This window comes from Psittacula echo (genome assembly GCF_963264785.1).
Source record: "Psittacula echo genome assembly, chromosome: 7".
NCBI lineage: Eukaryota > Metazoa > Chordata > Aves > Psittaciformes > Psittacidae > Psittacula > Psittacula echo.
The window spans coordinates 21933945-21961633 of NC_137740.1; the positions used below are offsets into that span (position 1 = coordinate 21933945).

The 27689-nt window shown below is 41.2% G+C and overlaps 2 protein-coding genes across 2 annotated transcripts; one reads left to right on the forward strand and one right to left on the reverse strand.

Annotated features, from left to right (window-relative positions):
• Positions 1-5757: 5757 nt before the first annotated feature.
• Positions 5758-22713, reverse strand: NUF2 (NUF2 component of NDC80 kinetochore complex; the record flags this gene model as incomplete). The annotated part of the gene is made up of 13 exons (XM_080623473.1): positions 5758-7223; positions 8297-8432; positions 10263-10438; positions 11218-11358; positions 12415-12552; positions 13412-13474; positions 14551-14647; positions 16949-17022; positions 17621-17718; positions 18633-18694; positions 19359-19435; positions 20757-20831; positions 22591-22713. The coding sequence occupies 13 exons, from the start codon at positions 22711-22713 to the stop codon at positions 7074-7076; spliced, it is 1410 nt and encodes a 469-aa protein (XP_080479599.1). The 3' UTR covers positions 5758-7073.
• A 1003-nt stretch (positions 22714-23716) lies between these two features.
• Positions 23717-27689, forward strand: LRRC52 (leucine rich repeat containing 52; the record flags this gene model as incomplete). The annotated part of the gene is made up of 2 exons (XM_080623414.1): positions 23717-24341; positions 27439-27689. The coding sequence occupies 2 exons, from the start codon at positions 23717-23719 to the stop codon at positions 27687-27689; spliced, it is 876 nt and encodes a 291-aa protein (XP_080479540.1).

The window sequence follows — 27689 nt, forward strand, 5'->3', positions numbered from 1 at the left end:
CATTGCAGGTGTTTACTCCCAAAGAGCAACAGCTCTGCCCACAAACTTCCCATGTAGCAAATGAGACCAAACCCAAGAAGCAACCCAAAACCCCTAGAAATTTACTTTCTATTTGCAGTAGTCACCCAGCCACATCAAAGTAAAGACCATAGCAAGAAACAAAGCAAGAATCCTATAGATTCTTCTGTGTTAGATAGCCCAGGCGTCATCAGTGACTACACACGTACAAGTTGAGGATGCCAGATGAGAATATCAAACAATACTACTACAACCTGGCAAAGATTTGTGTACAGGAAAGGATACCAGTGACAACTTGGAAAGGTCATTTCACCTTACCTGTCACAGTGTCTCTTTTAGATTGTCAGCACTATAGAGGCAAAGACTATCAGGGCTGCTACACAATGCATAGGACTGCAAGAGACAAACCTGATTCTGGCCCATTATCATTACAGAAATGAAAGTGACACAAGATGATAAAAAACAAGAGGAACAAACCTGACACAATCCGCAGCAAGTCATGCACACAAAACAAAAGCCTGGTCTCTACCTTGCAAGACATCAGTGCAGTTTTTCAGAACCGCTGCTGGGTTTGCCACTCTGGAGTGACCCTACTGTTACTGAGCAATGGGCTGTAAAACAGCAAGAGAGCACCCAAACCTTTGGGTTGAAGAAATAGAAGTGTGTTGCAGTAGTGCTGATACATACCTACTATTTGTTTTCTTGTATCCACTGGTATCAAGAAAGTCCACCATTAACAATATTCTGCAAGCATTTTCATGGAAACATTAGCGCTACAGGTACCACAAATTAAGAGGGTCCATTGAATGCCACAGACGAGAGATCAGCTAAGCATGAAATACTATAGTTTCGCCGTATCACTTGTAGTTATCTCCATTTTAGAAGGTCTCAAGAAACAGTGTTCCCTTTTTAGCTTTGGGAAAGGAAGCATTTTTCAGGCAAAAAGAATGTGGATATTCTGCAAGTTTTCCTTGCTTTTATTTTTGGGTATCTCTGGCCATTTATTTTACTCTTATTACAATAAGAAGTGTTAGCCTTAATGAGTTTCATGGAAACATCAAGAGAATCTTTCCAAAAGGAAAATGTCCCTCTGGATAGAAGACTTTGATGCACAGAAGCATTTATCTGCCAGATTCTGTTTGTTCTGTGCTTCACGACCTCATAATTTACACACACACACACACACACACACACATCACCTTAACATCAAAAAACAGCTCCATGTGTACAAGGCCCTTCACACTCATACTTTGCTTCACCTAGAGTAATCAGCCCCACAAACCACACAAAAGTGACTACCAAGTGCAGGCTTTATTATCTCCTTTCTCTGGACTGGCTTTTATTTCAGTAGCGTAAATGGCTGTATCCTTAGATGGGAACATCTGTCAGTAAGCTCTGGAGACTCACCATCAATTAAGGTGGCTTCAGTGCCTAGGCAAGCTTTTTTAAAGGTAAAAAAGGGCACTTGAAAACTGAGTCCCACTCTGTATAATGTAACATGATTCCATGGGTACTGGCAACCTCAAAACACTCTTCATATCCTTCAGTTGGAAGATGACATCAAGAAGGACACAGAGGTTTTTGCAGTGGTTTGGATGGTCTTCCCTCAAAACTGATCAGCAGTTGCCAAAAATTTTATATTAAAAAAAAGAAAGAAAAAGAAAACCAAAACACCACCTTTTCGTTTACCTCGTCCTGGCTAGTCCTAGAATATATGAATGTCAAGCTGCAAAGTTGTTATTCTGGGGCTGCAGGTTCGGCAAGCTTCCTGTGGCTTCCTCAGCAAAGCTGTGGCAGAAAGAAAAAGTACGTTCACCATCTGTGCAAACAGCCCCACCAAGTGGCCAAAGACAGCTAGATCTTCTCTTCCACATCTTGCAACCAAGCAGAAACGTCTCACGAAGCTCTGTTAAAAAAATACAAAATTTACACATCTAACCTAGCCCTACACATTACGCCCAAAGCCTAAGAGGGCTTCCGAGACAGTTTTGAAGCTCTTCTTTCCAGCAAGACTGTGGACTAAAGGCAAAACAGAAGTGAAAAAGAGGCTTCTTTCCTTCACAAGGAAAGAAGCAGCAAGGTGTACAAGCAGGGAAAGAGGTATCACAAAATCTCAAAGTTTTGCTGATGTTCACATACTGTGCTAAGCCATAATCTAAGTTGCCCACCCATTTCTCATCTTACACACTACTACCTTTTCTACTTGCAAAAATAACAAAGTTGGTTTAAATTCTTAAAAATACTGGAACAAAGCCCTGTCCTCCCTTTTGGGACAACTTATTCCCATGGGCAGGTGACACCTACCCTTCCTTTCAATAGTTTTTGGCATAGAGTCTGTGAAAAGAAAGGATACTCACAAACAATTGGAAGTTCAAGCTGTGCTGTCCATACGTATATTCTGGATGTTCATACATCTTAGCTTGTAAGTGGAGGTACTTTAATATCAGTGTCAACGTACATTCTCTCAGCAGTACGGCAGCTGCACAACCCTTCTGATAAACTCCATGCCCCTCCTCTACTCCACCCACTTCCCCTGCATCCATAATTTTTTACAATTCTAAGCTAAAACTGTTTACCCTAAAAAAATGGAGGTTTGGGGATAGGCTATGGACAACCTGATGGACAAACCCCATCTTCTACTTCATACTCCTGGAAAGTGACCTTCTGAGTGGTACCCTATATTCACACTGAACTTTTGAGTGACCTAAGCTACTGTCTGATCTATGCAGGTTCCCTAAAGAAAAGCTCTAGTAAGACCCAGACCTTGATAAATCACAGCACAAAGAAAGTGCCTGGGCTCTGCTCTAAATTAACCTGAATTGGCTTCAGAGTTACTGGGTTACTCTAGCATAGAAGCAGAGGTGCAGAGCCAAGTTTACAGGGTATTTATACAAAGATGGTGTAGGTCTTAAATCTCTCACAGAGTTATATCCTGCCCTGGTTTCCCAAAGATCACCAGAAGAAATACACATGACCTTCTACCCATGGAGGACACACACATATGGCCCAACAAAAGGGTTATAAACAAGACATATACTAAACAACCCCGTATTAGAGTAAAATATCTGACAATTATTAGCATCAGAGGGAAAGTGATACTGCTTAAAAAGACATTCTGGATCATTATATAGCTACAATAATTTTTTTGCTATACAGAAAGAATAGGCAGCATATAGCTCTATTACAGTCACATAGACTAAGTTTCTTCTGAAGAGAAAAGGTCTGGCATCTTCAGAATGACCCTGAGACAAGTATTTGTAACTGGATCTACATGACAACTAAACAAAGAAAAGATTTTGCTGATATTAGCTACAGAAATTCAGAACAAAGACTTCTCCTGTATGCATCAGATGTTTAGAATACAGATACAGTAGAAAGCCACATGATTACACATGAATCACTGAACCTGGTGTGTTATTGATGCTGCATCCCATCATCCAAATACTCTGATTGTTAATCTACCCAAGAACAGACACTAGCACTACAGCAAGATGAAAGGTCAAAAGTGGAAGTAGAGCCAGTGGTAAGCGTGAAGGCTGATACACAGGTTTGTCTGACTGAGTGAATAACCAAGATCAACTCATGAAACCACTGCAAAGATTCCTGCTGCCCTTGGAGCTTTTAGCTAGGAAAAAAAAAAACAAAAAAAAAAACAAAAAACCACAACAAAAAAAAACTAACACCAAACTCCCAAAAAAAGACCACAAAAAAAACCCCAACCAACCAAAAAAAAGCAGCCCCAAAACCTAGCAGACAACTATCAGAATAATTAAATATTTTTCAATTCAGCAATACACAAAATAGCACATTCCCTAACACATACATTGCTTTCAATGGGGGGCGGCAGGGGGAAGGGGCATGATGTTGTTGTTCCCCACCCCCAAAAGTTTGTAGGGAGCAACAGGCTTTTACGGACAAAAGAGAACAAGGTATCTTTTCCTCATCTGAGTTCTGCTAGAAAAAGTAAGTGGGGAGAGTAGCAAGATTAAAATCAAATAAGTTAGCATCAATACAGTAAGAGAGTTAAGAACTTCACTGAAACTGCTACATCAAATTATTCTTGCCCTGGTGGGCAACCAAAATTAACTTGATGCCATATGCACTCAGAAAAGGGGAGACACTTTACACATGTAACTAGACCAATACATTTATATTGATCACTCTCACCTCAGTAGAAGTTTGCTTACATGATCGGGAGCTAAAAATATTTTTCATATTAAACATAATATCTAGCTTTAAATTTTTAATATGTTTAAACATAATATCTAGCTGCAAATACAGTCTGTATTTCTGTACTGCTAAAGATTTCACCTTGAATTAATCCATATGCTGGCTCTAAGATTAAGTCATGAACACACTGTTATCAGTTGTCCTGGTTTCAGCCAGAAGAGTTAATTTTCTTTCTAGTAGCTGGCACAATGCTGAGTTTTGTATTTAGTCGGAGAACAACATTGCTAGCACACTGATGTTTTAGTTGTTGCTAAGTAGTTTGTAGCCTCATTAAGGACTTGTCAGTTTCTCGTGCTCTGCCAGTGAGGACTGTTCTCACCTCAGTCCATGAGGTTTTACCTTTTTCCAATTCTCCTCCCCATTCCACCAGACAGGTGAGGGAGCAGCTGTGCGGTAGTTGGTTGGCAGCTGTAGGCTTCTTGAGTTTTGGGTTTGTTTGAAACTCCTCAAAAGTATCATTTGACCCAGATTCTTCACTGTTGACAGAATATTGTTAGTAACTAAACAGATGAAACCAGACCAAGCAATACAATGCAGATTTGCTACAAACTTTATGCAGTACATTAAATACACTGAAGTACATGCAAAAATGAAAACAAAACCAAACAAACAAAAAAATCAAACCACATATTTAAACAGTGTGATACCAAGCTGCATAGCAGCTACTGCCTTTCAATCATTCTCACAGGTAGACTACAGGGAAGGGTCTGATGGCCTCATTCAAAGTCTAGCCTGGCTATTCTCCTCTATCAGCTTCATGATAAATGTCCACCTGTAATTCACTTATTTCACAACTATGTCTCAAAATAAAGGGTTTTGTTTGATTTCTGCAGTTTTGCTTGATTTGGGCCTTTGCAGAGGGCTCTGGTACAGAAGTACTACCAAAAAACTCAAACAAGATTTTGAATGGCATTGCCCTCTTGAGGGAAATTGAGCTGTGTCACCTTAGCAAAGCCATCCTCCCTTCACTTCTATTCAGGTCACACTAGCACTCCCCCACTGCCTTGCCATATGGTTCAAGATGAGAAGTTATTGAAAAGCAGCAGTAGACTCACACCTAGGAAATCAATTATCTCTAGATAAAATATAGGTTTTGTTAGCTTTTATTTATATGTATTTTAGGTACAAACCAATAGGCCGCTCTGAAGGCACAGATCTATTGGAAACACATAAACCTGTCCCCAGAAATCAGAAGTTTCATTTCTTCATGAATTGTGGTCTTTTATTTTACCCAACAGCCTGTGTTGCAAAAATGAGATCAGGAACCAGAATCCAGCATTTTCTTTATTCTGCATGTTCCTAATCACTGACCTCACAATCATAATTCTCTAGCCTAAGAATCTTTACATGCATTTTCCCGAAGCAAAATAAGTTTATCCTGTCAAAGTCATCTGCTGATTGGAGTAATCCCTTGCAGTAACTACTTGAAGTTTTTGGAAATCCCTTTCCCAAAAGCTGCTGTAATGACCAGCCTGTGCAGCACAGCCTCCAACAAGTCTTTATGAGAAAGCAGATACTACTACTATATTTATAGAATACCAAGTCACATGATTTTACTTTAAATCTTTATGGCATCACCAAAAAAAGTCACAATCTCAAAATTCTCAGAGAAGTTAAAAGCAAGCGTCTTGTCGAGCTGGGATATAGGCTAGGCTGACATGAGGAGCAGGGATATCCCAAGAAAGCTCAGGGAAAACTCTTTACAAGTCTTGCCATCTGTATTGAGGAATTCTATAGTATTGCAAGTCTGGAAATATCTAAAAATTATCACACTATTTTGAACAGACATCAAGTTCAGTAGCAAGTACTGCCAATGAGAAGCAACATCTTCCCATAGATAGTATCTGTATCATGCTAGAATCCATGCTATGGCAAAGGGAATGAAGTACACTGCACATGAAGAATATAATGCTTTAACACACAGCACAAAAGGAGACATTAATAAAAAAAAAAAATTAAATATCACTTTCAAAGTTCAATACCGAAACCATGACAAGTTATTCTATGTGTGGTTTAGAGTATGGAATCCATAAAGAACTTTTCTGTGCCTTGCATGTACTTAACATCTTTAGCTCTTGGAAAAATCACCTACCTTAGCAGATAGACTTTGACTGATCTCTACACTAGATGCTGCTGCACAACACTGCAAGACTGTTGGGATAACAGAACTCACTGAAAAACATGAAGTTATGATACACACACCCCACTAGCACACAAACTATATTTGGTGGAAATGGGGAAACTGTATTAGAAGCTTTGTACTTGGTTAAGACTTGTAGATTAACACAGACTTTCATTGAAATGTCTTACATGCTTCAATGTAAGAAAAATCTTCAAAGCAAGACCTTAGAAGTTTTTGATGCCCCAGTAAAAGCCTCAGAAGCAATGATCACCTGCTGGCCCTAACTGACTTGCTATCACCTCTAGCTAATAAGAGAAGTTGAAGAATTAAACAAAACCAGAAAGATATTCTCTATACAGGCTTGAATCATCCACCCTTTACTATAAATAAAAAAAAACAAAACAAAGTAAAACTCCTAGTAGCACACATTCCTACAAATGTCCAAACCAAAATTTTAAATTGGAATGTTATGCAAAGTCAGTTGCGAGAGAGTGGGGAGGGGGAAAAGACATAAGAAAGAGAGGGTTATATATCCTTATACCAACTATTTCAAAAATCAACATTTTATTTTTTGAAATAATTATAAAACACTGTGTGAAAAAAAGAAAATCAAGTCATTAATTATCCATGCCACAAAGCACAAGCTCTTCAGTTCAGATACAAGGATAAACATAATGAAAGTGAAATACAAGTGAAGACAGGTCTATGAACTACTTCCAGAAGTCTGAACTCTGAGCAGCCCCTTCTCCAGTTCAGCAACTTTATCTTCCTGTGAGGCTGTGTAACTCTTTGCTGTCTTAATGAGAGAGTCATGATGCTTCTCCAAACAAGCCTTCAGATGTAGGCATATTTCCTGGAAAGGGGAGATAAAGGTGGATGGAATATCCACCAGCAAAGTTAATATTTATGCTTTATAAGGATTTAAGTGAGAGTGGCCTGTTGGTCTCAAGTGACTTCAAACATACCTCATCCCTTACTTAAGAAGCAGCATTAACAGAGCACAGGAAAGTTACAAAACCCCAGAAGAATAAGAGCAGCCACAAGCAAAATCCCAATACATGATTCTGTTGTAATTCAAATAGTCAAAATACTAACATGGTCAAACAACTAGCACTAGCCCAGCATTCACACTACTACCACCCCATTCTGCATTAACCTGTGCCACCAAGATCTCTGCTACTGTGACTAACACCATTGTCCTCCCAGCACAGACAAGTACTTCAATAATGAACAGATAGGATGAGATGCTACAGGCACACTACGATCCCCTACTCCAAACCCATTAGGATTTCTGTCTCTTTCAAAAGCTGAGCTGGACAGTCATCTTCCTGAAAGCCTAGGAAGAAAGTGTTTGTGACATTGCAAGTGGTCCAGTATTTGAGGGAAACTGTTGAGAGGATTCTTGTACTGCCCATCACTAGAACACAAATGTAAAGTCTCACAGGTCAAGTCCCAGGGGCCAAACAAGGAGAAAAAAAAAAAAAAAAATAAAATCAAGCTCCATGATACAAAAACTGGCATCATGCAACTAGCATAATATCTGCTACAGGCACTGGTGGTAAGACAAGTTTAAAATTCGCTTCCCAAAATACTGGGCAATCACAACATTCCAGAGTCTTTTCTCTCTGGTCTGCAAAGCCCAATTCTGTGGGCCACCTGTATAACCTGCAGAGACAAGAACAAGCCCTTGCAACCCAGTGAGACCACAAGCAAGAAGCACTCTTCCTCTCACTATCCATCCAAACTGCCACCTGCACAGCCTACTCATTTTTAGGCTCAGTAAGTGATCCTATACAGCCCAAGTTAAAAATCAGTTTTGATAATACCAAGTAGGGTATCTTTAGGAAAAAAACAAACAAAACAAACAAACAAACAAACAAACAAACAAACAAAAAAAAAAAAAAAAAAAAAAAAAAAACACCTCACCTTAGCTTTCCTTTCTTGTTTTTCAGCATTATCATTCAGTTGCTGGATTTTGAACCTTGTCTGGTGGATTTCTTTTTGAATTGCCACCACTTTATCATATACAACATCCCTCTTCTCCTGAACTCTGTTACAGTATCTAAAGAGCAGAAAAAAAAGTTAGTACTGAGCTACTTGACTAATTCCAGATTAAATTTAACCCCATCACAAACAAAGCTTAAATTTTATGAGTATGAAACTAGCAACTTCTAGAAGCAATGTTATATATAATTTACTTGCTTGGAAATCTGTCCAGTTCTTAAACTGGAACAACTTAGGTACAAGAAGTGCAAATGTAACAAAGTGGAGCTAGAGGAGCATGTTGAAGAACTTCAGTTGTTGCCAATCAAGGCAACTCAAGTGACTCCAGTGGAAGCAACCTAACAGCTGGACACTGCATCTTCCTGCCTTAGCTTAATGCAGTATGGGTCAATATAGTTCAGGTGTCAATGAAGAGCCCTGCCTAACTCACTGGACCACATTAGAAGCAATAACTGAACTTGGTATGTCAGCATAATTGAAAGTCACACATTTTCCTTAGCCCCAGATCACCTCACACCAAATTAGAGCTCTAAGCCCATGCACCTACATATGTCCATCATTTCATTGCATTCCAAACAAAGACTAAATAATATTTCCCCATCTTGTAGGTAAATTCAGATAGCTCCAGCTGTGAGCTGCTATATAATCAGCAAAGCTGTTAGTGTGAAAACAGGAGAGCTATTTTTCAAATGCAAAAAAGACCTACCAGTTTATACTAAGCATTTGTACAATAATTACAGTTCAAACTCCAGCAGCTGCTTTTGCTAAAGAATGGCTCAAATAACTCATATATAGCAATAGCCTACTTATACCTTCTTAAATCAAGGGAACAGTCAGAACATGTTCTCTCATTCACCAGTAAAATCCCTTGTTTTCAAATCACGGTTACCTCCCTTCCTCTCTTGCTTATCAAAACATTCAATTTTATCACTTAAGGGAAATATCTAACATTAAAAAGAGATAAATTTGCAGCAACTTTTAACATAAGAGAGCATTAGATTATGTTATTTTCATTCTTTATTTTGAAGGAAAAGTAACTTGTAATCAACCTTATTTAGCTGGGGCAATACACTAGATGAGGAGCAAAGAAAGCCTAGGAACCTTGCTGCCATTCTAGACACCACACAAGTTTTATTAGTATGACTAAATCTTAGCTGACTCTCCCAGCTCTGTGGAAGAAGCTCTCTTCTATTATAGTTAATCCACCTAGCCAACAGTTTTCCATATTCCCTTTCCTGTTTATGCACAAAAAAAAAAGTTATATAATAAGCTTTCTCTATAACAGTTCAGCACCTCTAATCTTACAGTGAAGCCACAATATTACAGTTTGCTGCTGCAGAAAGTAACTGCTGTGCTGTAAAGACTGCCTTGCAGCTTGCCTTTAGCATATGGTAGGAAGGTAGATGGGCTAAGAGGCTTTGATCAAATGACACTTTCCCTTTTGTTTTAGACGCATCATGTCAGGATAATACTCCTCTGAGATATGAGCCCCATTTCCCCATGGGTCTTGAACATCTTTGATAATGAGCAGAAGTGGCAAGGGAAATTATGAAAAATTCATGAAAGGCAAATGGGGCTTTGTTGAAGTCTGATAAGTTGGAAAATTATCCCAATGTGACATTCTCTTTAAGAAGATAAAAGAATCAAGAATAAGCATTATAAATTAAATTAGTGCTCTGATAAAAGAATTGCTGTCAAGTCACATTGCAATTATTGATTTGAGACCCCAAGTCCCTGCCTGCAGCATTACTGGTCTTCATGCAAAGCTATCCCACATCACTCATTTTCTTCTCACTGCTAAACTACATGTTTGTATCAGACATGAACTTTAGTAGCACATAACAAAGACATAAAATAGCATCATACAGAAATGTCAACTCATCCATACTCAAATACAGTGTGCTTATATTGCTCAACATCTTCACGCTTCTTTTTTATCCTTATTTCAGCTGTAGACAGCTTCTCATGTTTTGCAGTGACCAGTCTCTTTAAGGACGTTTCATCTGTCTTCCCCTTTTTCAGCTCCATCTGAGCACTCTCAAGCTGGTCCTCCAGATCTCTGACCTACAGTACAGAAGTATTGTAATAAATTGAGTAGAGGGGAGGGGAAGGGGAAATCAAAATAGTATACCCTACTGGTTTACTAAGATTAGAACTAACTCCTTACTTTCGGAATATCTGATGCTAACAAATTCTCCCAGTTAAATTCCAGTTCCCTAGTATTTATCTGATTTTAAATGCATACAAATGGACAAGATCCCACCACTTAGAATGGTTTTCAGAAATTATGAGTTCTGCTATAGCTCTTAGCTAAGGGCAATCTGAACATATGCTATACAAATACCCAAAAAAGACTGCATACCCTTTTTCAAATACTCCTAACAATTTTATTCTCCCAAAACTGAGTAGCAAATAGCAAGGTACTGTATTGTGACAAACATTTCATCAGGGAAAGGCTGGTTTAGTATTAAAGTTAAAAGCACTTAAGCCATAACAATTTCTGAAGTAATAATTTTTTGCTCTTAGTTTCCAGACAGAAGAAACTGGATCTCAGTTCTCTTCTTCCATCATTTCCTACCAACAATCCCAAGACAGTTCAAACTATTTTAGGTCAGGTTTCTATGGCAACAAAGGCTTTGACTATTAAAAGTGGTCAATAGTACATGAGCACAGCTATGCTTTACTGACATTTTTAAGAATGAGATTTTTGAAGTTATCCAAATTCTTCCTTTTTGGGGAAGAGGAGAGATGGGGACTTTCAAACCAGACATTTACTGACAATCACTTACCTTGCTTGGTCATTAATTTCTCCCTACCCTGATATAAATTTGCATAATACTAACCTCTGATAATACACTGGTCAGTCTTTCCACATTTGCTCCCTGTCTTTCCATCTTCTTTTGATATAACTGCACCTCCAGTTGGCATGATGGCAGAACCTCAACTAGGTCTCTATAACCTTCATATTTCTCAATAACTTCTTGCTTTAAAGAGAAAAGACTATTAATAAATAGCTTTAGAGCTCAGCTATTATTTAGTATAGTATTAATGCATATTAACTTTTGTATCCATTCCCTCATTGTTTAATATACACTAGAAGTAGTATTTAATAGTTACTGAAATAAGATCTTCAGTCTGTAAAAAGAAGCATTTATTTGTAAAGCACAGACAAAGTGACACACAAGTGTTTTACACTGAAGTAACAAGCTTGTTAGAAGAGCTTTCAGGACAGGAAAAAAGAAAACGAAAAAGAAAGAAAAAAAAGCACAACCACACTGTACAGTAAAGAAATTCTATACTGGTAAAACCAGAGTTACATACAGCATCATAAAAACAGATGTCTGGAATTAAAGCAATAAGAATTCCACCTTTGGAACAAAATTAGCTAAGAGACAAAATGGTGCAAGCTTCACTGATGTATGAGCGATCATGAACTTCAAACATTTCAAAACTGGACATTACTACAAAAAAAAAAAAAAATAGGAAGGTAACTCAGTGTTCAGCATACTAGTGGAGACAGACATGAATCCTAGAAACAACGAACAACAGAAATACTATGAAGAATATAATCCAAATATAAGGATGTTTGTAAGCTGCCAAAATATTGTCAACTCTAGAGAGCAAACAGCCAGACAGATATAATATAAATTCAAGAGTTCTACGCCTGGCTTCATAAATAAATAGTTACTCATTGAGGACAAAGCAGCAGTGACTGCAATCTAAAAAAAAAAACAAAACAAAAACAAAAACAAACAAACAAAAACAAACAAAAAAAAAAACCAGAAAAACCACACCCCCCCCAAAAAAAAAAACACCCCCCAAAAAAAAAAAAACCACACAAACAAACCACCAACACAAAAAAGCCACACACACAACCAACTTTCAGTTTTCTCTGAAGCTGATTTAATTTCAGACTAACCACTGTTGACTTGTCACTAAAAGTATAAGTCATTCAAGCAGCAGTTCTAGATTATGACAGCTCAGTAAAACATGCTTTTTCTAATAGAATACCTCCTTGCGTGGACAGGGAAAAAACTCACCTTGGATCTTTTCAGTTTCTTAACAGTCTCTTTCATCATTTCTTTGTAATTTTTCAGTTCCTCTGGACTCTCCACAATTTTTGATTTTAGCTGCTCTTGTTCTTCTTTCAAAGTAGCCATTGTCACTTTAAGTTCATTCTAGTTAACAAGAAACATACTTTCAATATTAGCAACTAGGTGAACAGAGACGAATCGTGATGCCTGGTTTGCCAGGGTCTTGCAACAAAACAAATACTTTTCTCTGAATTGTTCTCTATTAGAATCATAGAACAGTTAAGGTTGGAAAGGACCTTAAGATCATCTAGTTCCAGAAATTTCTAAAAAAAATAAATATATATTTTTAATTTCCCCTAAACAGCATGGATATTCCCAATCAAAGCAGTAAACAGTCCATTTTGCTCCCTGAACATGCTTATTCAGGTGCAAAACTAAGTCACAAGAACAGTGCCTAACTAATATTCCACAAAAGGCCTGCCAGCTAATACATATTACCAACAGTGCTCTCCTTCAGAACCCCTCACCTAGGGCAATCAAGGTAGTCTATGCATGGTTTCAGAGACAGCTGTATCAATCTGGTAGAAGAGCTACAAGCTTCCTGTGCAATCTCTCAAAAACCTGCTGGTTTATCCCCACCAGGTCAGTGGCTGCCTCATTAGCCATTCCATGCACTGAAAGTAAGCCCATAGCAACTCAGAAATCCAGATTTCTTGCCCTTTAACAGGTCAGCATCCTGAACACAGACAGAGCTTTACGTTGAAGAGATGTGCATTTAAAGCTACCAACAAAACAAGCTACTGCAGTAAAACTCCAGGGCAGGGAGGTATGAAACCAAATCAGTTACAAAGAAAAAAAAAAAAAAGAAAAAGAAATAATAATAATAGTCACCACCTAAACCATTACCTAGCTCCAAGAATAGCTTAATCCTAGAAAGAAAGATGATCTATTAGTTGATCTGAGATGCAAGCTACAGCCTACCCCCAGACAAAGGTGTACTTACCAGTTTTCGGGTACTCTCCGCGATAGCTGACTTCTTCTGTGCAATCACTTCTTGCAAAGCTGTCTGAAAAAAAAAAAAAAGAAAATCAACAAGCTTTAAATAACCATCTCTACAACCGCTGCCTCCTTTACCTTTCTATCACAGACCTGTCTACAAGTGAAATCCCATTTATGGTTTCTTTGGAGTGCTTTAACTAGGCAAACAAAATTGCAGCCTATAAGGTTTAAAAGACAGGGACAAAGAACATTGTCACAAAAGCCAGTGGGAGCACTAGGGATGCAGCCAGCAGTAGGTAACTAGGAACAGGGATAAGAGACAGAGTACTACTTCACTCTGTTCTATGCCAACCCTGACAGTATTATACACACACAACCTCCTTCACCAGAGGCACTGTTCTTGAGAAAAATCTAAGTTAATACAAGGTCCCAAATAATATAGAGGTCACATGCTTAATAATATTAATAGTAGAGACATGCCTTAAAATTAAAAAAAAAAAAAAAAAAAAAAATCACAACAAAAAACCACACCCACCCAGAAAAAAGCAGCAAACAAACAAATAAAAAAAAAAAAATCTGTGATTAGTGTTATTTTTGTTTTGTGGGCTTTTTTTTTTTTTATTTTCTCTGAAGCAAATGAAAAAGCTACTTATTCAACCTTAGAAGCAAGTTGCCCTTGCTGGAAAGTTACCCCTGCAATCAACCCTACTCTTTTTGCTAAGCATTCCCTTTGGTGACCCTTCTTAGGCCTCATTTCCTGCCGTGGCTTATCTCCAGCTCCAATTCTTTGAATTCATAGGGAAAACAAAGGGAAATGTACTCATGTTATTGTTCAGAAGTGTGATATGTATCTCCCAACTCATTGCAATTATGCATTTCAAAAAGAAAGAGAGTACAAAAAGTATATATTCAGCTCTAACTCCAATTTTCAGTAAGTTTCACATTCCTTAAAACAAAATGAAGGGCTGGTGCTAGGTGTTAGAAAAGACATTGAGTTGCAATGACATTTGTTTTAAATCAGAAAAGTCCTCTTTATTCTTTGTAAGAGTAAAGGGCAGGAAACAAAAAAATCAACAGAAATAAGGAACACCCATGATCAGAAGCCATAGCAGCACTTGAGAGAAATGTATAACAAGATCATACTTGTTTTCGACGATAGTCTTGCCTTAGTAGTTGTTCCAGTTCTCGAATGTTATCTGTCAGTTGCTTGACCTCTGCTTGATGTTCAACTGGAACAGTGCTACGCAAAAAAGGAAGATATTGGACAGTTTCAGCATAATTATAGTCAGGTCAACAGAGCACAGTAGATAAAACGATCACTCTCTCCAAATAGTTTACAACCAGTAACTTTAGTAAACAGGTCAAGACAGTCTCCAAGTAACACATTTTATTCTCCTTTACTTGTAAGATTTTGTAGTTCAAGCATAATCTAAAGAGCTATTTTGGCAAGAAGTGGTACATACTGTCCTGGGTTCAGCAGTAGCAGTTATTTTTCTCTTTCTTAGTAGCTGGTGCAGTGCTGTATTTTCAACTTCAGTTTGGGAACAACGCTGATAACACACCGATGTTTTTAGTTGTTGCTAAGTAATGTTTACTCTAATCAAGGACATTTTCAGTTTCATGCTCTGCCAGCAAGAAGGGAGCTGTGAGAAGCAGAGACAGGACACCTGACCCAAACTAGCCAAAGGGATATTCCATACCACAGCACGTCATGCCTAGTATATAAACTGAGGGGAATTACCCAGAAGGGCCAGATCACTGCTCGTGTCAGGCTGGGTATCAGTCGGCAGGTGGCGAGCAATTGTATTGTGCATCACTTGTGTGTATTTTTTTCCTTTTCTCCTTTTAGTTTTATTCTCTCCCCTTGTTATTTCCCTTATCATTATTATTGGTAGTAGTAGTAGTAGTTTTGTATTATACCTTAGTTACTGGACTGTTCTTATCTCAACCACTGGGATTTACATTCTTTCAATTCTCCTCCCCATCACTCTGAGAGCTGAGTGGAAGAAAGTGGGGAGTGAATGAGCAGCTGTGTGGTTCTGAGTTACCAGCTGGGCTTAAACCACAAAAAAGTGTAACAGAAAACTAAGTTTAAAGATCATGTTTAGCAAAGCACAAGAACACAAAGCACTTTGACCAATTTCATGGTGATTTTCATTTATAAAATTTGCATATTACTTGCCATTGAAACAGCTTGTATTAGAGTAGACCTACAGCTAGCTAGAGAACCTCCTGTTTAGCACGTACCAAGAACAGCTATAAGAGGAAAAAACTCATTTTTTTGAAAGTTATCTTGGACACTAGCCATCTCTTCATCCTATTATCCACAAGCAAAACCAAAATTTAATGCAAATACACAGGCAGAAGAACTAAATGGCCTGAAATGAAAAATGGGGCAAACATGTCAAATAACTAAGGAAGACAACTTCATGCATCTATTAGAGATGGGCTTCCTACAGCTATTGCAGATAGACATCTCACCAAAAACTAACTATAACAGCAAAAGGCTTCACCGTAGTCCCCCAAAAACAGTAACCTCTTAAAGAAACCATATACTCCCAAAGTCATATTTTTATTCTCTGCCAGCAACTCATCTAGCCTAACGCCAGTAGAGCTACTTCCGTTAACCCTGAAACTAACCCAAGAGCAACACCTCTATATTTTCTAGCTTATTTCCCAGGCAGGCTAACCACCACCAGAGTCAGACAAGGGCCAACAGAGAAATCAAGGTTGCTCAAACTAAACATTCCTACAGTAGTTATCAAACAATTCTGTCAAATCACACAGCTTAACTACTCAGTTGCTTTTTAGGCACCCCATATAGAATCATTTAGGTTGGAAGAGATAGAATCCAACTGTAAACCTAGCACTGCCAAGTCCACCACTAAGCCACATCCCTAAACCCCACATCTACACATCTTTTAAAAACTCCTAATCTAAACCTCCCCTGGCGCAACTCAAGGCCATTTCCCCCACCTTGCTATAGTCTCCTTTCAGGTAGCTGTGGAGAGCAATAAGGTCTCCCCTAGCCTCCTTTTCTTCAGGCTAAACAAACCCAGCTCCCTCAGCTGCTCCTCATAAGACTTGTTCTCTAGATATTTCATCAGCTTTGTTGCCTTTCTCTGGACCCGCTCCAGTACAAGACAGCACCTCAATGTCTGTCTTGCACTTGAGGGGCCCAAAACTGAACACAGTATTCAGAGTGCACCCTCACCAGTGTCGAGTACGGGGAGACAATCACTTCCCTAGTCCTGTTGGCCACACTGTTTCTGATACACGTAGAGATGCTACTGGCTTTCTTGGCTAGCGGAACAGACTGCCAGCTGTCGACCAACACCCCCAGGTCCTTTTCCACCAGCCACTCTTCCCCAAGCCTATAGCATTGCACGGGGTTGCTAGGACCCAAGTGCAAGCATCAGCACTTAGCCTTATTGAACCTCATACAATTGGTCTGAGCCCATCTACCCAGCATGTCCAGATTGTGTGAACTGAACAAGAAAGTCACATAGTGCATCTCACAGTGCTTACTCCTCCTACTCACTTCAGTTTCTCCAGCTTTGCTGCTGCCTCTCGATTTGCAGTCTCCAGTTGTTGGTGTTTCTCCATAGCTGCTTTCTGCAAATTAAATATTCAGAGATATTTTTTTATTTCAGAGGAATATAGTTTCTCTCTGGACTTCTATTAGAGCCCTGCTCATCATTATTTCACATGAAATGCACCATCTATGAACTTCTGAGATATTCAGAAGAGGAGGCACCGGCAACTCAGTCCACTAACTGTACATCTATCTTTTCTCAAAATAACGCAGGGTGTAAGACCTTTGCTTATCAGACTAAGCTATCAAATAAGTTACTGGAAAAAAAAACCAAACCAGGTAATAGCTCAAGAAATAACTTAGCCATGGTCACAAAGAAATCTTTACAACATTGACAAGCTCATCCACTCTTCTAAACTGACAAGTTTCCTTAGGAGCTTTGCAAAGGCTCTTCTTTAACCATTTACAATAGCTGCATATGCTCATAACATGCAATATAGTTGTACAAATTTCACATAACATTAAACTGGTGCCTTCCTGTATTACTTGGCTATATTTAAGATTCCAATGTGTTACATAAACATGCAGTTAAAAAGCACAGCCTTTATGCTCCCAGTTCTAGGTTAACATTAATTATCCTTAAGTAGGTATCTAGAGCAACATGGCACCCAATCTTACATAGTTCTGTTGTAACTCCAAGTAGACCTCACGTCGGGATTCTCTGAAATGCATGAAGTTGAGAATACCACTCAAGAAGCGAACTGTCCTCTTTGTTTCTGAAATAGAAATTGCAAGCCATCACTATGCTGGTTTTCACATGCACTGCAACTGCTCAGGAAAAGTTGGAAAAACTTAATTCACAGAGGCAAAAATGATAAAACAATAAAATCCAAATTAGTTCTTCTCCTGCTCACCTTGCAAAGGTTTCACAAACTACACAAAACCTAGCACCAAATTACGAACTTACAGTGTCCTAGCAATTCTATGCAATTTAACAAATAGAAATGGCACCTTAGAAACTACCTATTAAAGTACAGCCCCCCACTGAAACAGAAGTCAGGGAGAAAGACTGCCAATCTTCAACTACAACTCTGAAGACAGAACCTCACTGTAATCTCAGGCTAACCGAAGACAGCAGTTTGAATTGCAGGAACTCTTTGGCTCTATTCCAAGCAAACTTTGTAGAATATTATTACAAAGGCCTAGGATGTCTTAAACAAGACAGAGCCAAAAGTTCCTCAGGATAGCCTTTTCTATTTCATTTGCATTGTACCTGAATTACCACAGCTGGTTATTGAAAAGGGCGAAACAAAAATTCAATCGCTTCTTACACAAGCATCAGCATAATAAATCCTATGGCATTCCATAGCTGCAAGGGTAATTTTAATTACCATCTATTCTTACAGGATTTCAAGTATGTCACAGTCCACTCTCTAGGCCAGCAGTTCAACAGACTTCTAGCATTCAAAACTCCCCTCAATTACTTAACTGGATTAGCATACATAAGGAGGAGAACTGCTCATTAGAACCAGCTTGTCCACAAGGGCCACAGCAACCATCAGAAGATAGAAGCCATGGACAGTTCCCCATACTAGATGCCCATCTGGCTATACCATACAGATAAAGCACCTGGATATCAAGCAACACCTAACACAACAGGAAACACAAGGATTACAGTGTTCTTGCTTACTTGGGTTTAACACATCAGCAATTTGAAAATCATTAATCTGGCACACTGGAAGTAACCGCTCCCTGCAAGGAAAACAAAATACAACTTTATCTGCAATAACCATTATTTTGCTTTTGTGCTATATCCATTTACTACAAAATGGATCTTGTCCCTCTAACCCCAGAGAATACATACAGGAAGCACAGACCACATTAAGTCTCACAAGAATGGCACAGTAGGACTCCACACATTGATCAGCATTAAAAATTTGTATATCATCTCACAAAGTTTTCTATAGACAAAATACTTACCTCTAGAACTTCTTACCTTAATCAGGAATTCCTACACTTAACTGTTAGTCAATTCTCCCTTTACAACTGAAACTAAGCTTCAAGTCTAACGTTCACCTCATTCCAACAAAGAATCTACACAGGATTCAGGCAGCAAGTTTAAACAACAGGTACTTAAGATCCCTCTTCTAGGCGTAATGATGACCTTCTAGCCAAAGTATATCCATCTTGGCAAGGCTGGATTATTTGGTTAACACATTCATTTTCACAAGATAGCTGCCTGCTGAGAATTTTAGTCTATTAAATACTGCTATCCCCTTTTCATCTGCAAATTTCACATTGCTCAGAACCAACAGTGGAACCAGCATCAGCAAAAAGGCATAAAGCCCCACTACTTTTGGTAAATTGGACCTTTACAAGGAATTGCAACTGAACAGATGCAGCATCTTCTACTTACATGTGAATATACAAGTTACAAACGGGTAGAAAGCCTTCAAATATCTGTGGATACATTACACCCGTGTTGAGTGGCATCTAAAAAATGAAGAGTCAATGTATAAGTATAGAATATTTAAACAAGAGCTACACAGGTCTGTTTCCAAAACATAAGATAATTCAAAGAGGTTAAACACCAAGGATGGTCTCCCCATCTCCATATGGAACACATGTTAGAGGCTTAAGACTGCCACCAAGTTAATTAGCAGACTATTTTAAGTGTCAATTTTGGCTGGTCAAATTGTAAGATGACAATAGTAACTAAGGCAGCCACATTACGAACTCTGGAATTCAACTGAAACCCTCCATTTTATTTTGTTCAAAACTGGCGCAGGAGGACAATCTCAGCATTACACACCTAACACTAAAAAGCTCTTCCCTTACACATCCTGAAATTCACACATTCAACTGTTTTATTAAGAAATCAGAAGGCAGCAGGAGTGGTATACTGGCACCCATTTCTGATATTTTAAGCCTCATACTGTATTAGTATCCCAGTTAATAACTTGATTCTTTAGAGGCAATGACATCTTGTGCATATATTATCTTCTCTTTCAGTTTATTCAAAAATGGCATAAGACATTACTATTTATCCTCACTTAGGAATCAGTTCTTGTTTAACACAGACAGAAGATAAATTGTTAATCAACAAGGTAAGTTAATGTCCAGATGCACTTCTCCTTATTTTCCTCTCAGTTAATGGAAAAGTGGAGATGGTAAAACATTAAAAGCAATATTTACTTTCCTTGTATACCTAACACCTAAGCAGAGATCTCCCTCCAGCCAGAACCAAAGGCAGATGCCTAAGGAGCAAGTATATGTTTTCAAGGCCAGAGATGGTGTTCCTTCATAAGCTTGTCCAATCCCTCCTGGACCTTACAGACATTTCCAGCACCCACTTCGCAGCTTAACTGCAGAAGGAGAGGGGTCCCCACAAAGCCTGTCCTTACAGCCTACAGTGTAAGTGAGCTCCTTTACATGCCCACTAGTCTCTCTAGTGGAAAAGGGAGTCTCCTCTCCATGAATAATAAATAAACAAACAAACAACCCAGAGGCAGCACACCCACAAAACCACTATTTCTACAAGTATGTTGAGCTGAAGCCAACTTCTACACCATGAAAATGATCAAAGCAACTTCTCAGACATGATCAGTAAGGCCCCAGCAACAGCCCACAAGTGATGCTCCCAGGTTTGTTTACCTCTGATAAACGACCTGTGCCAAGATCCCACTCATGCAATGACAATATACAGAACAGTAAGCTACTTCCAATTTGATAGTGAGAAGATGAAACCAACATTTAATTTATTATGTGCAATTATTTCTTTCACATGTCATTACACCTTCCACTACAGACATACCATGTAAAAATGCTCCAGGCGGATTCCACATACTTTCTGCAGGACTCTCATGTAAATCATGTGTAAAACTTCAAGCTGCAAGAAGACAAGACATGAATCAGTATTCCATATGATTGATTATTTAGGGCTTCCAGACCAGGCCATGAAGACTGACAAGTCTTCATGACAACAGCCAGCAAGACTAACAAGTTTTACCTTCCAATAGGTTGCAGTTCAAGCATAACTATCTCATAATACAGTTATAAGAGACAGCAAGCAGCCTGGACAACTACAGCCCTACCTACCACAGCTGTGCATTGTTTTTCATTACATTGCTGCCCACTGAGCAATTTTCAAAACAGGTGACACCAAAATGTGAAAAAGGTCACAGCACATATAAATCCCATAGCAAGGGCACCCTTCATCATGTTATTAAAATGGAGTGGCAGAAAATACCTAGAAGCCAGTTATTCATTTACAGCACTAAACCATGATCAGTTCAAATCAATCTTACTTCTTAAAAACAATCATCCTATCATTCCCTAACCAAGCAGGGCCAGCCTTCTCCTCCAGCAGGCACAAGCGCTCACCTAACAGCAGAAGGAATCACACAGTGAATCAATTCAACTTTAAAGTCACTTCGCTTTTGCCGAGGACACTACAAGTCTGTTCTAACACAGTCAGACAGGTAAAAGAAAAAAAAAAAAAAAGTGGGTGGAGCAGGAAGGGGCTGCAGTTTTGGTTTGTTTTTTTTGTTGTTTTTTTTACAGCATTGGTTTAAAAGCACTAGGTGATCAACTAAGCTGTTGAAACTATGACACTGTACTAAACAATGGCTATTTCAACCTAGTTCCCACAGAACCGAGAAAGACAGGCTATTTACTTCCATGTATGTCCATGTTCAAACCCTCACTCCCTTCCTGCTGAGACTTGAGCAGGCTTCTCTCAAGCTGAAGAGAGAGGCTGTAGGTTTAACCCTGTAACTCCTACAAGATTAACCTGCCGCATCAGAAAAACAAATCACCTCACTTAAAAAGCATTGCTGCACGCCAAAAATCATGCAAGCTGGGGAAACACCTGATACCAAATTGAACAAGTATTTCATTGCATATAGGCTGTATGGGCAAGGCTGTAAGGACTCTCAAAATAAGGAGGTCATGGAACAAGAGGACCAGATGTTTTCTTTCGAATCAATGTGGGTGTTTCTCCTTTTGATAAGGCCTGAGAAATAGATAAAAAGCTGCCAAAGAAAACAGCTAAAGGAGCCTCACAGGGTGGTAAAAACACCCAAACAAGAACATGTAGTTAACTGGCAAAACTAAACAAACATTCCAATGTTCTTAACTAACAGGTTTCCATAATAAAGATAAAATGAGTGGGGATATTTCTCCCCAGTCGACTACCATAATCCTCAGAGACCACTCCTCAAATTCACAGCACCTGCACCATGGCCTTATCTACCCAAACTACCATATGCAATGAGTAACAAGAATTGGATGGGCATTTCATGGAATTATGATTAACACGTGAGTAATACAGGTACATAAACTGTAATCTGTCCCTTCTTGGTGTGCATGACAGGCAGAGCAAACCTCCATGCACCCGGTACCGTAACAAAGTAATCTCAGCTTTCTAGCCTATCATCCAGGTTAGAGCGTTTATTTAGAATCATAGAATAGTTTGTGTTGGAAAGGACCCTGACGATCATCTAGTTCCAACCCCCCTGCCACAGGCAGAAACACCTTCCACTAGACCAGGTTGCTCCAAAGCCTCGTCCAACCTGACCCTGAACACTGCCAAGGATGGGCTCCCCCTGCCACTCCCGCCCCATCACCGCAGGCCGCAGCCTCCGCACCTTGGGGTTGCCGAACACGTCGCCCTTGACCAGGTTCCGGGCCTCGGCGCCGGTTAGGATGAGGCCGCGGAGGTAAGTGATGATATCATCGGGGCTGTATTGAGGGAAGGTGAGCACCTCCATCCCGGAGCAGGGCAATCACCACAGCGCCAACGGTCCCTCAGCTTGAATCTGGCGGGCAAGTCCCCCGCCACAGCGCCGCGTCACGCGCAACACGCCGATGGCCAATCCGCGACCGCGCCGGCGGGAGGGGGCGGGCCTTGGTTAGGCCCCGGCGCGCGGCGGCCGTTGGCGGCTTGGGGTGGGGCCGTCTGAGATGGTTGGTGGGAGCGGAGCTGCTGGGTTCCTGCAGCTGCAGAGCCGCTGTCATGGCTGTGGCAGCCGAGGGAGCGGCGGTGGGCTCTCACCTCTCTGGCTGTGGGATTTGGAAGGCCGCCAGCAGCCGGCTTGCGGCGCTAAGCGCTGCAGGGGCACCTACCTCCGGCTGCCTTCTCTCAGGGGCAGGGCAGGTCCTCCTGCGTAAGGGTGGGCAGGCGGAGGAGCAGCATGGCCAGTCAGAGGGAACTGAAGCACCTGTGGAAAACTTGTTCTTGGTAAAAATGCGTCTGGAAAAACCTTAGTTGCCTTCTCCCGACTCCTGAGAGGAGCCAAGGCCAATCCAGTGCAGTATTGCACAGGGCTCTCGCTTAATTAGTACCAGTCATCACCTCTTGCAGTTTGACACAATTTGTGACAAAATTTGCACTGTTCATGCTTGTTTTGTGCAGTTTTTGATGCTCTCATCCAATGCACGTGTCCTCTGCACCTGCTGAAAGCAGCACCCACTCAGCCAGCAAGGTCACAGCACTGCTTCTGAAGCTAGGCAGCTTTTGCAAGCCGTTGATACAGAGGTGTCATCTGGCACCAAGTGTGATACGGAGAAGCTCCAGCCACTGTTCTGCACCAGAAACCCGGCTCAGTTTCCAGCTGGGCGCTCTGCCAAGGAGTCAGGTGAGACACGGACACAAAGTGCTTCCTGACAGCCTTGCAGCCAGACACCTCCTTGGCATGGCTGTGACAGTAACGCAGCTTCCATAGGGCTCCTCGCAGTCCCCGAAAGGCTGAGCAGTCTGCCAGGTCTTAGACCATGTCTCCTTCAGGTAGACCATGGCCTCTGAGCCTCACGTTTCTTTTAGGGATGGGGATGGCATCAGAGAGGATCAACTGCCCGAGAAGTTGTAGCTGTCAGTACCTGGAAGTGAACTGCACAGGGAAGCAGTTGCAGGAGTTCCCTGAGGCCATACCGCTGGATACCAGGCAGCTGATTCTGGCAGCAAACAACGTCTCATACCTGCCGGCAGTGGAATTGAGCTTCCTGGCTGATTTGGTCTATCTGGATTGCAAGAAGAACCTCTTAGGGCATGACCTGGATTTCACTTTCATTGGTGTGGCCAAACTTGTCTATCTGGACCTCAGCTTCAACAGTCTCACACAGGTCACTTTCAGCACCTTCTCACACCTCCTCAGCCTGGTGGTACTGAAGATCTCAGACAATCCCAGCCTTGTGGCCATTGAGAAGGATGCTTTTGCCAACAACACCTGGCTGAGGCACCTGGATGTGAGCCGGACAGGCTTAACATTCCTAGACACCAGCACTGTCCAAGACCTGCCCAACCTGAGGTTTCTGGGGCTCAGTAACAACCTGTGGCACTGCAACTGTTCCTTTCTGGACTTCGTCACTTGGATGACAGAGAGCAACATTTATTTTCCAGGTGAGGGCTCTGTGAACAGGACCTCTCTTCTCCCTATTGCAGATCTGTGTGGAACGGAGAGGGCGCTCTGTTCTCTTTCTCAAAACTTCAGCTCAGGTGTGTGCCACTGCATCTCCCATCCTCTGGTGTTGCACAAAACACAAATAAGAGCAGCTGGGTTACATGTGCTCCACCCACAGAGTCACACTTGCTCACACCCTCAGGGCAGACGGGAAAGTGTACCCTTTAGCTAGAACATTGTTGTTGCTCTAAAATGGCTGGTTTCAGCTTCAGAAGGTGCCTGCAAGTCACAGCACCTTGTGATTGCAGTGCCAAGAATGAGAAACCCAACACTGCTCTGGGGAATAAACACTGGGAAAACTGTTGCTGAATTTTCTGCCTCATCTCCTGCTCTGATCGCTTAGTGCTGCCACAGTACCAGTGTGCATATAACGATCAGTTAAGCCCCCTCCCTCTGTGGAAATGTTGCCTCTGTTCTGACCTACTAAGGGCAGCCTCTCCAGCCCTGAGCTCTCACCATCCACCAGTGTTCCTTATACCTTGAACACCTTCTGCTAGCCTCTTCCCACACAATGTCCCTGGCAGGCAGACCTCATCCACACAACCTCTACAAGCAGCAATTCCACTCAATGCTGAAAACAAAGCCAGGCTGAAAGCCAGTCAGCAATTCTGCTGTCATCTTTCACTGACATAATCTCTGGGAAAAGTTTGGGTAGTGTGGCAGCCAGTGAGAATTTTGCTGCTGACTTCTTACAGTGCTGCAATCACACCTTGATCCCTGATGGCCCTTTACCGTACATGAAGAGTGTACACGATGCACTTGCCTTAATAGCATAGCAGCTGTTATGCTAAGACAGATAAAAATTACAAATACTGCAACCTCCAGCTGTGAATGTGCTCCTCAGCCCTCAGAGCAGGTACATTTGACTGATTCTCTGTACCAAATGTGACCCAATGCTCAGAAGTCAGAGAAGGACATTTTGCTGTTCCCATGGGAGCTCTGGTTTGGGTCCCAGCTGACATTCCATGGTCAGAGCGAAAAAGAACACAAATTGTGCTCAGAAAAACGTCTGTATCCTTATGGCTGGGAGGCTCCATATGGTTTCCACTACTCCTCCAGGACCTCAAAGGAAATTTGCACTCTTTTATCTTTTCCAAAATAAGAAATGTATGCATAATGCAGGTAAGCATTGAGTCCCATGAGCTGCAGCAGCACAGTGCAGTTTGCTGCTGAATAAAAGCCATTTCTTGAAAAGAGTCTCCAAGTCTTCTCTGCATCACCTGGGATCCCAAAATCAGCTGTTTCCCATCATACTGAGAGATTCTACAACTGGGCCATAGACACTGAGTGTTCACAAGGCAGGATAATTGCCAGTTCCCTTTTCCAGGAAAACACTGGTCCCAAGGGCAAAGCTTTGTTCTGCAGCTGCAGCACATGAACTCAATTCTTCCAAACCGCCAAGGAACACAGCAAAGCACATACTGATGAAGAAAGCTTGGCTTTCAGTAATGCAGGACACAATAGAGTAGCAAAAGAGAAATTGTTTGAGAAAGTCTGTCCATCAAGTAAGAAAGGGCCACAAAAGAGCCCAAGGAGAAAAAACGAAAGGGCAAATGGAAGCTGATGTTAGGACAGAACCAAATTAAGGACATCTCTGTGTCTTATTAGATGTAGTAAGCTCCCTATAGACAGTAAGGTTTTTTATTTTCCACATGCCAGTTACAGGCAGTTATGGAACAGTATAAAGTACTGTTACTGATCTTAGCAGTAAGATCAGAGATAACACACTGAACTCTCCTCCTCTCCACTCCTCCCTTTCCCTCAGGCCCATCTACCCCATGCATCAAGCAGTGACCAGCCTGTGTCTGCTCTGGGGAACATAAAACCTGCCCAGCAAGGAGAGAGCTACAGCCGAGAGCACCCTGTGCTTCCACAGGCACCAGAAGGAGATAGTCGTTTTACCATGCTCAGCCTTAGAATCATAGAATCATAGAACAGTTAGGGTCGGAAAGGACCTTAAGATCATCTAGTTCCAATCCCCCTGCCATGGGCAGGGACACCTCACACCATGTCACCTAAGGCTTTGTCCAACCTGGCCTTGAACACTGCCAGGGATGGAGCATTCGCAACTTCCTTGGGCAACCCATTCCAATGCCTCATCACCCTCTCAGTAACGAACTTCCACCTTATATCCAATCTAAACTTCCCCTGTTTAAGTTTGAACCCGTTACCCCTTGTCCTATCACTACAGTCCCTAATGAAGAGTCTCTCCCCAGCATCCCTATAGCCCCCCTTCAGTTACTGGAAGGCTGCTATGAGGTCTCCACGCAGCCTTCTCTTCTCCAGGCTGAACAGCCCCAACTTTCTCAGCCTGTCTTCATACGGGAGGTGCTCCAGTCCTCTGATCATCCTCGTGGCCCTCCTCTGAACTTGTTCCAACAGTTCCATGTCCTTCTTATGTTGAGGACACCAGAACTGCACACAATACTGCAAGTGAGGTCTCAGGAGAGCAGAGTAGAGGTGCAGGATCACCTCCTTCGACCTGCTGGCCACGCTCTTTTTGATGCTGCCCAGGATACGGCTGGCTTTCTGGGCTGCAAGCACACACTGCTGGCTCATGTTAAGTTTCTCATGCAAACCACTAACCACTAGTTTCTCATGCGCAACTGCAAACCACTATAATCGTCAAATGCACACAAGCCTCGTTATTCCAGCATAATTTAGACTGTATCCCTTCAGAAGGTGTTTGAGATTAAAAAAACCCACACAAGTTCTCTTATATTAAAATAAAAGTGCTTAATCAGCAGAGATGAGCAATGCAGGGATAGCAGTCTGCCACAGTGGCACAATCCAACAGGCACTATTTTCCTATGTATGGAGGCAACACCACAAAAATCATTAAGGCAATCTGGCAGTTGTGGTTGGGCAAGGGTTTGGCAAGGGTCTGCCTGTCTGGTTTTACCTCAGCCATGGAGAGAGAGCGGTGTGAAATCTGTAAACACTTTTCACTCTCCTCCATCCTTTTTCTGGCAGGACTCCTGTTCACTAACACTTAAGACACAGGCAAGAGTCTTGCTTCTGCTTTTCCCTCTGCAGATGCTGACAATGTCACCTGCTATACCCCAGAAAGCTTGCATACCCTGAAAATGCCTGCAGTGGAAGCACAGCTCCATTTCAACTGTCTGACCCAGCTGTACAAGCAAGACTACATCTTTCTGTGTCTCGCTGGCTTCTGCATATTCTTTGCCGGCACCGTGGCAGCCTGGCTGGCTGGCGTCTGTGCTGTCATCTATGAAGTCCACGTTTCAAAGGGAGAGGAGGAGGAGGAAGAAGACACAGTCACTTAG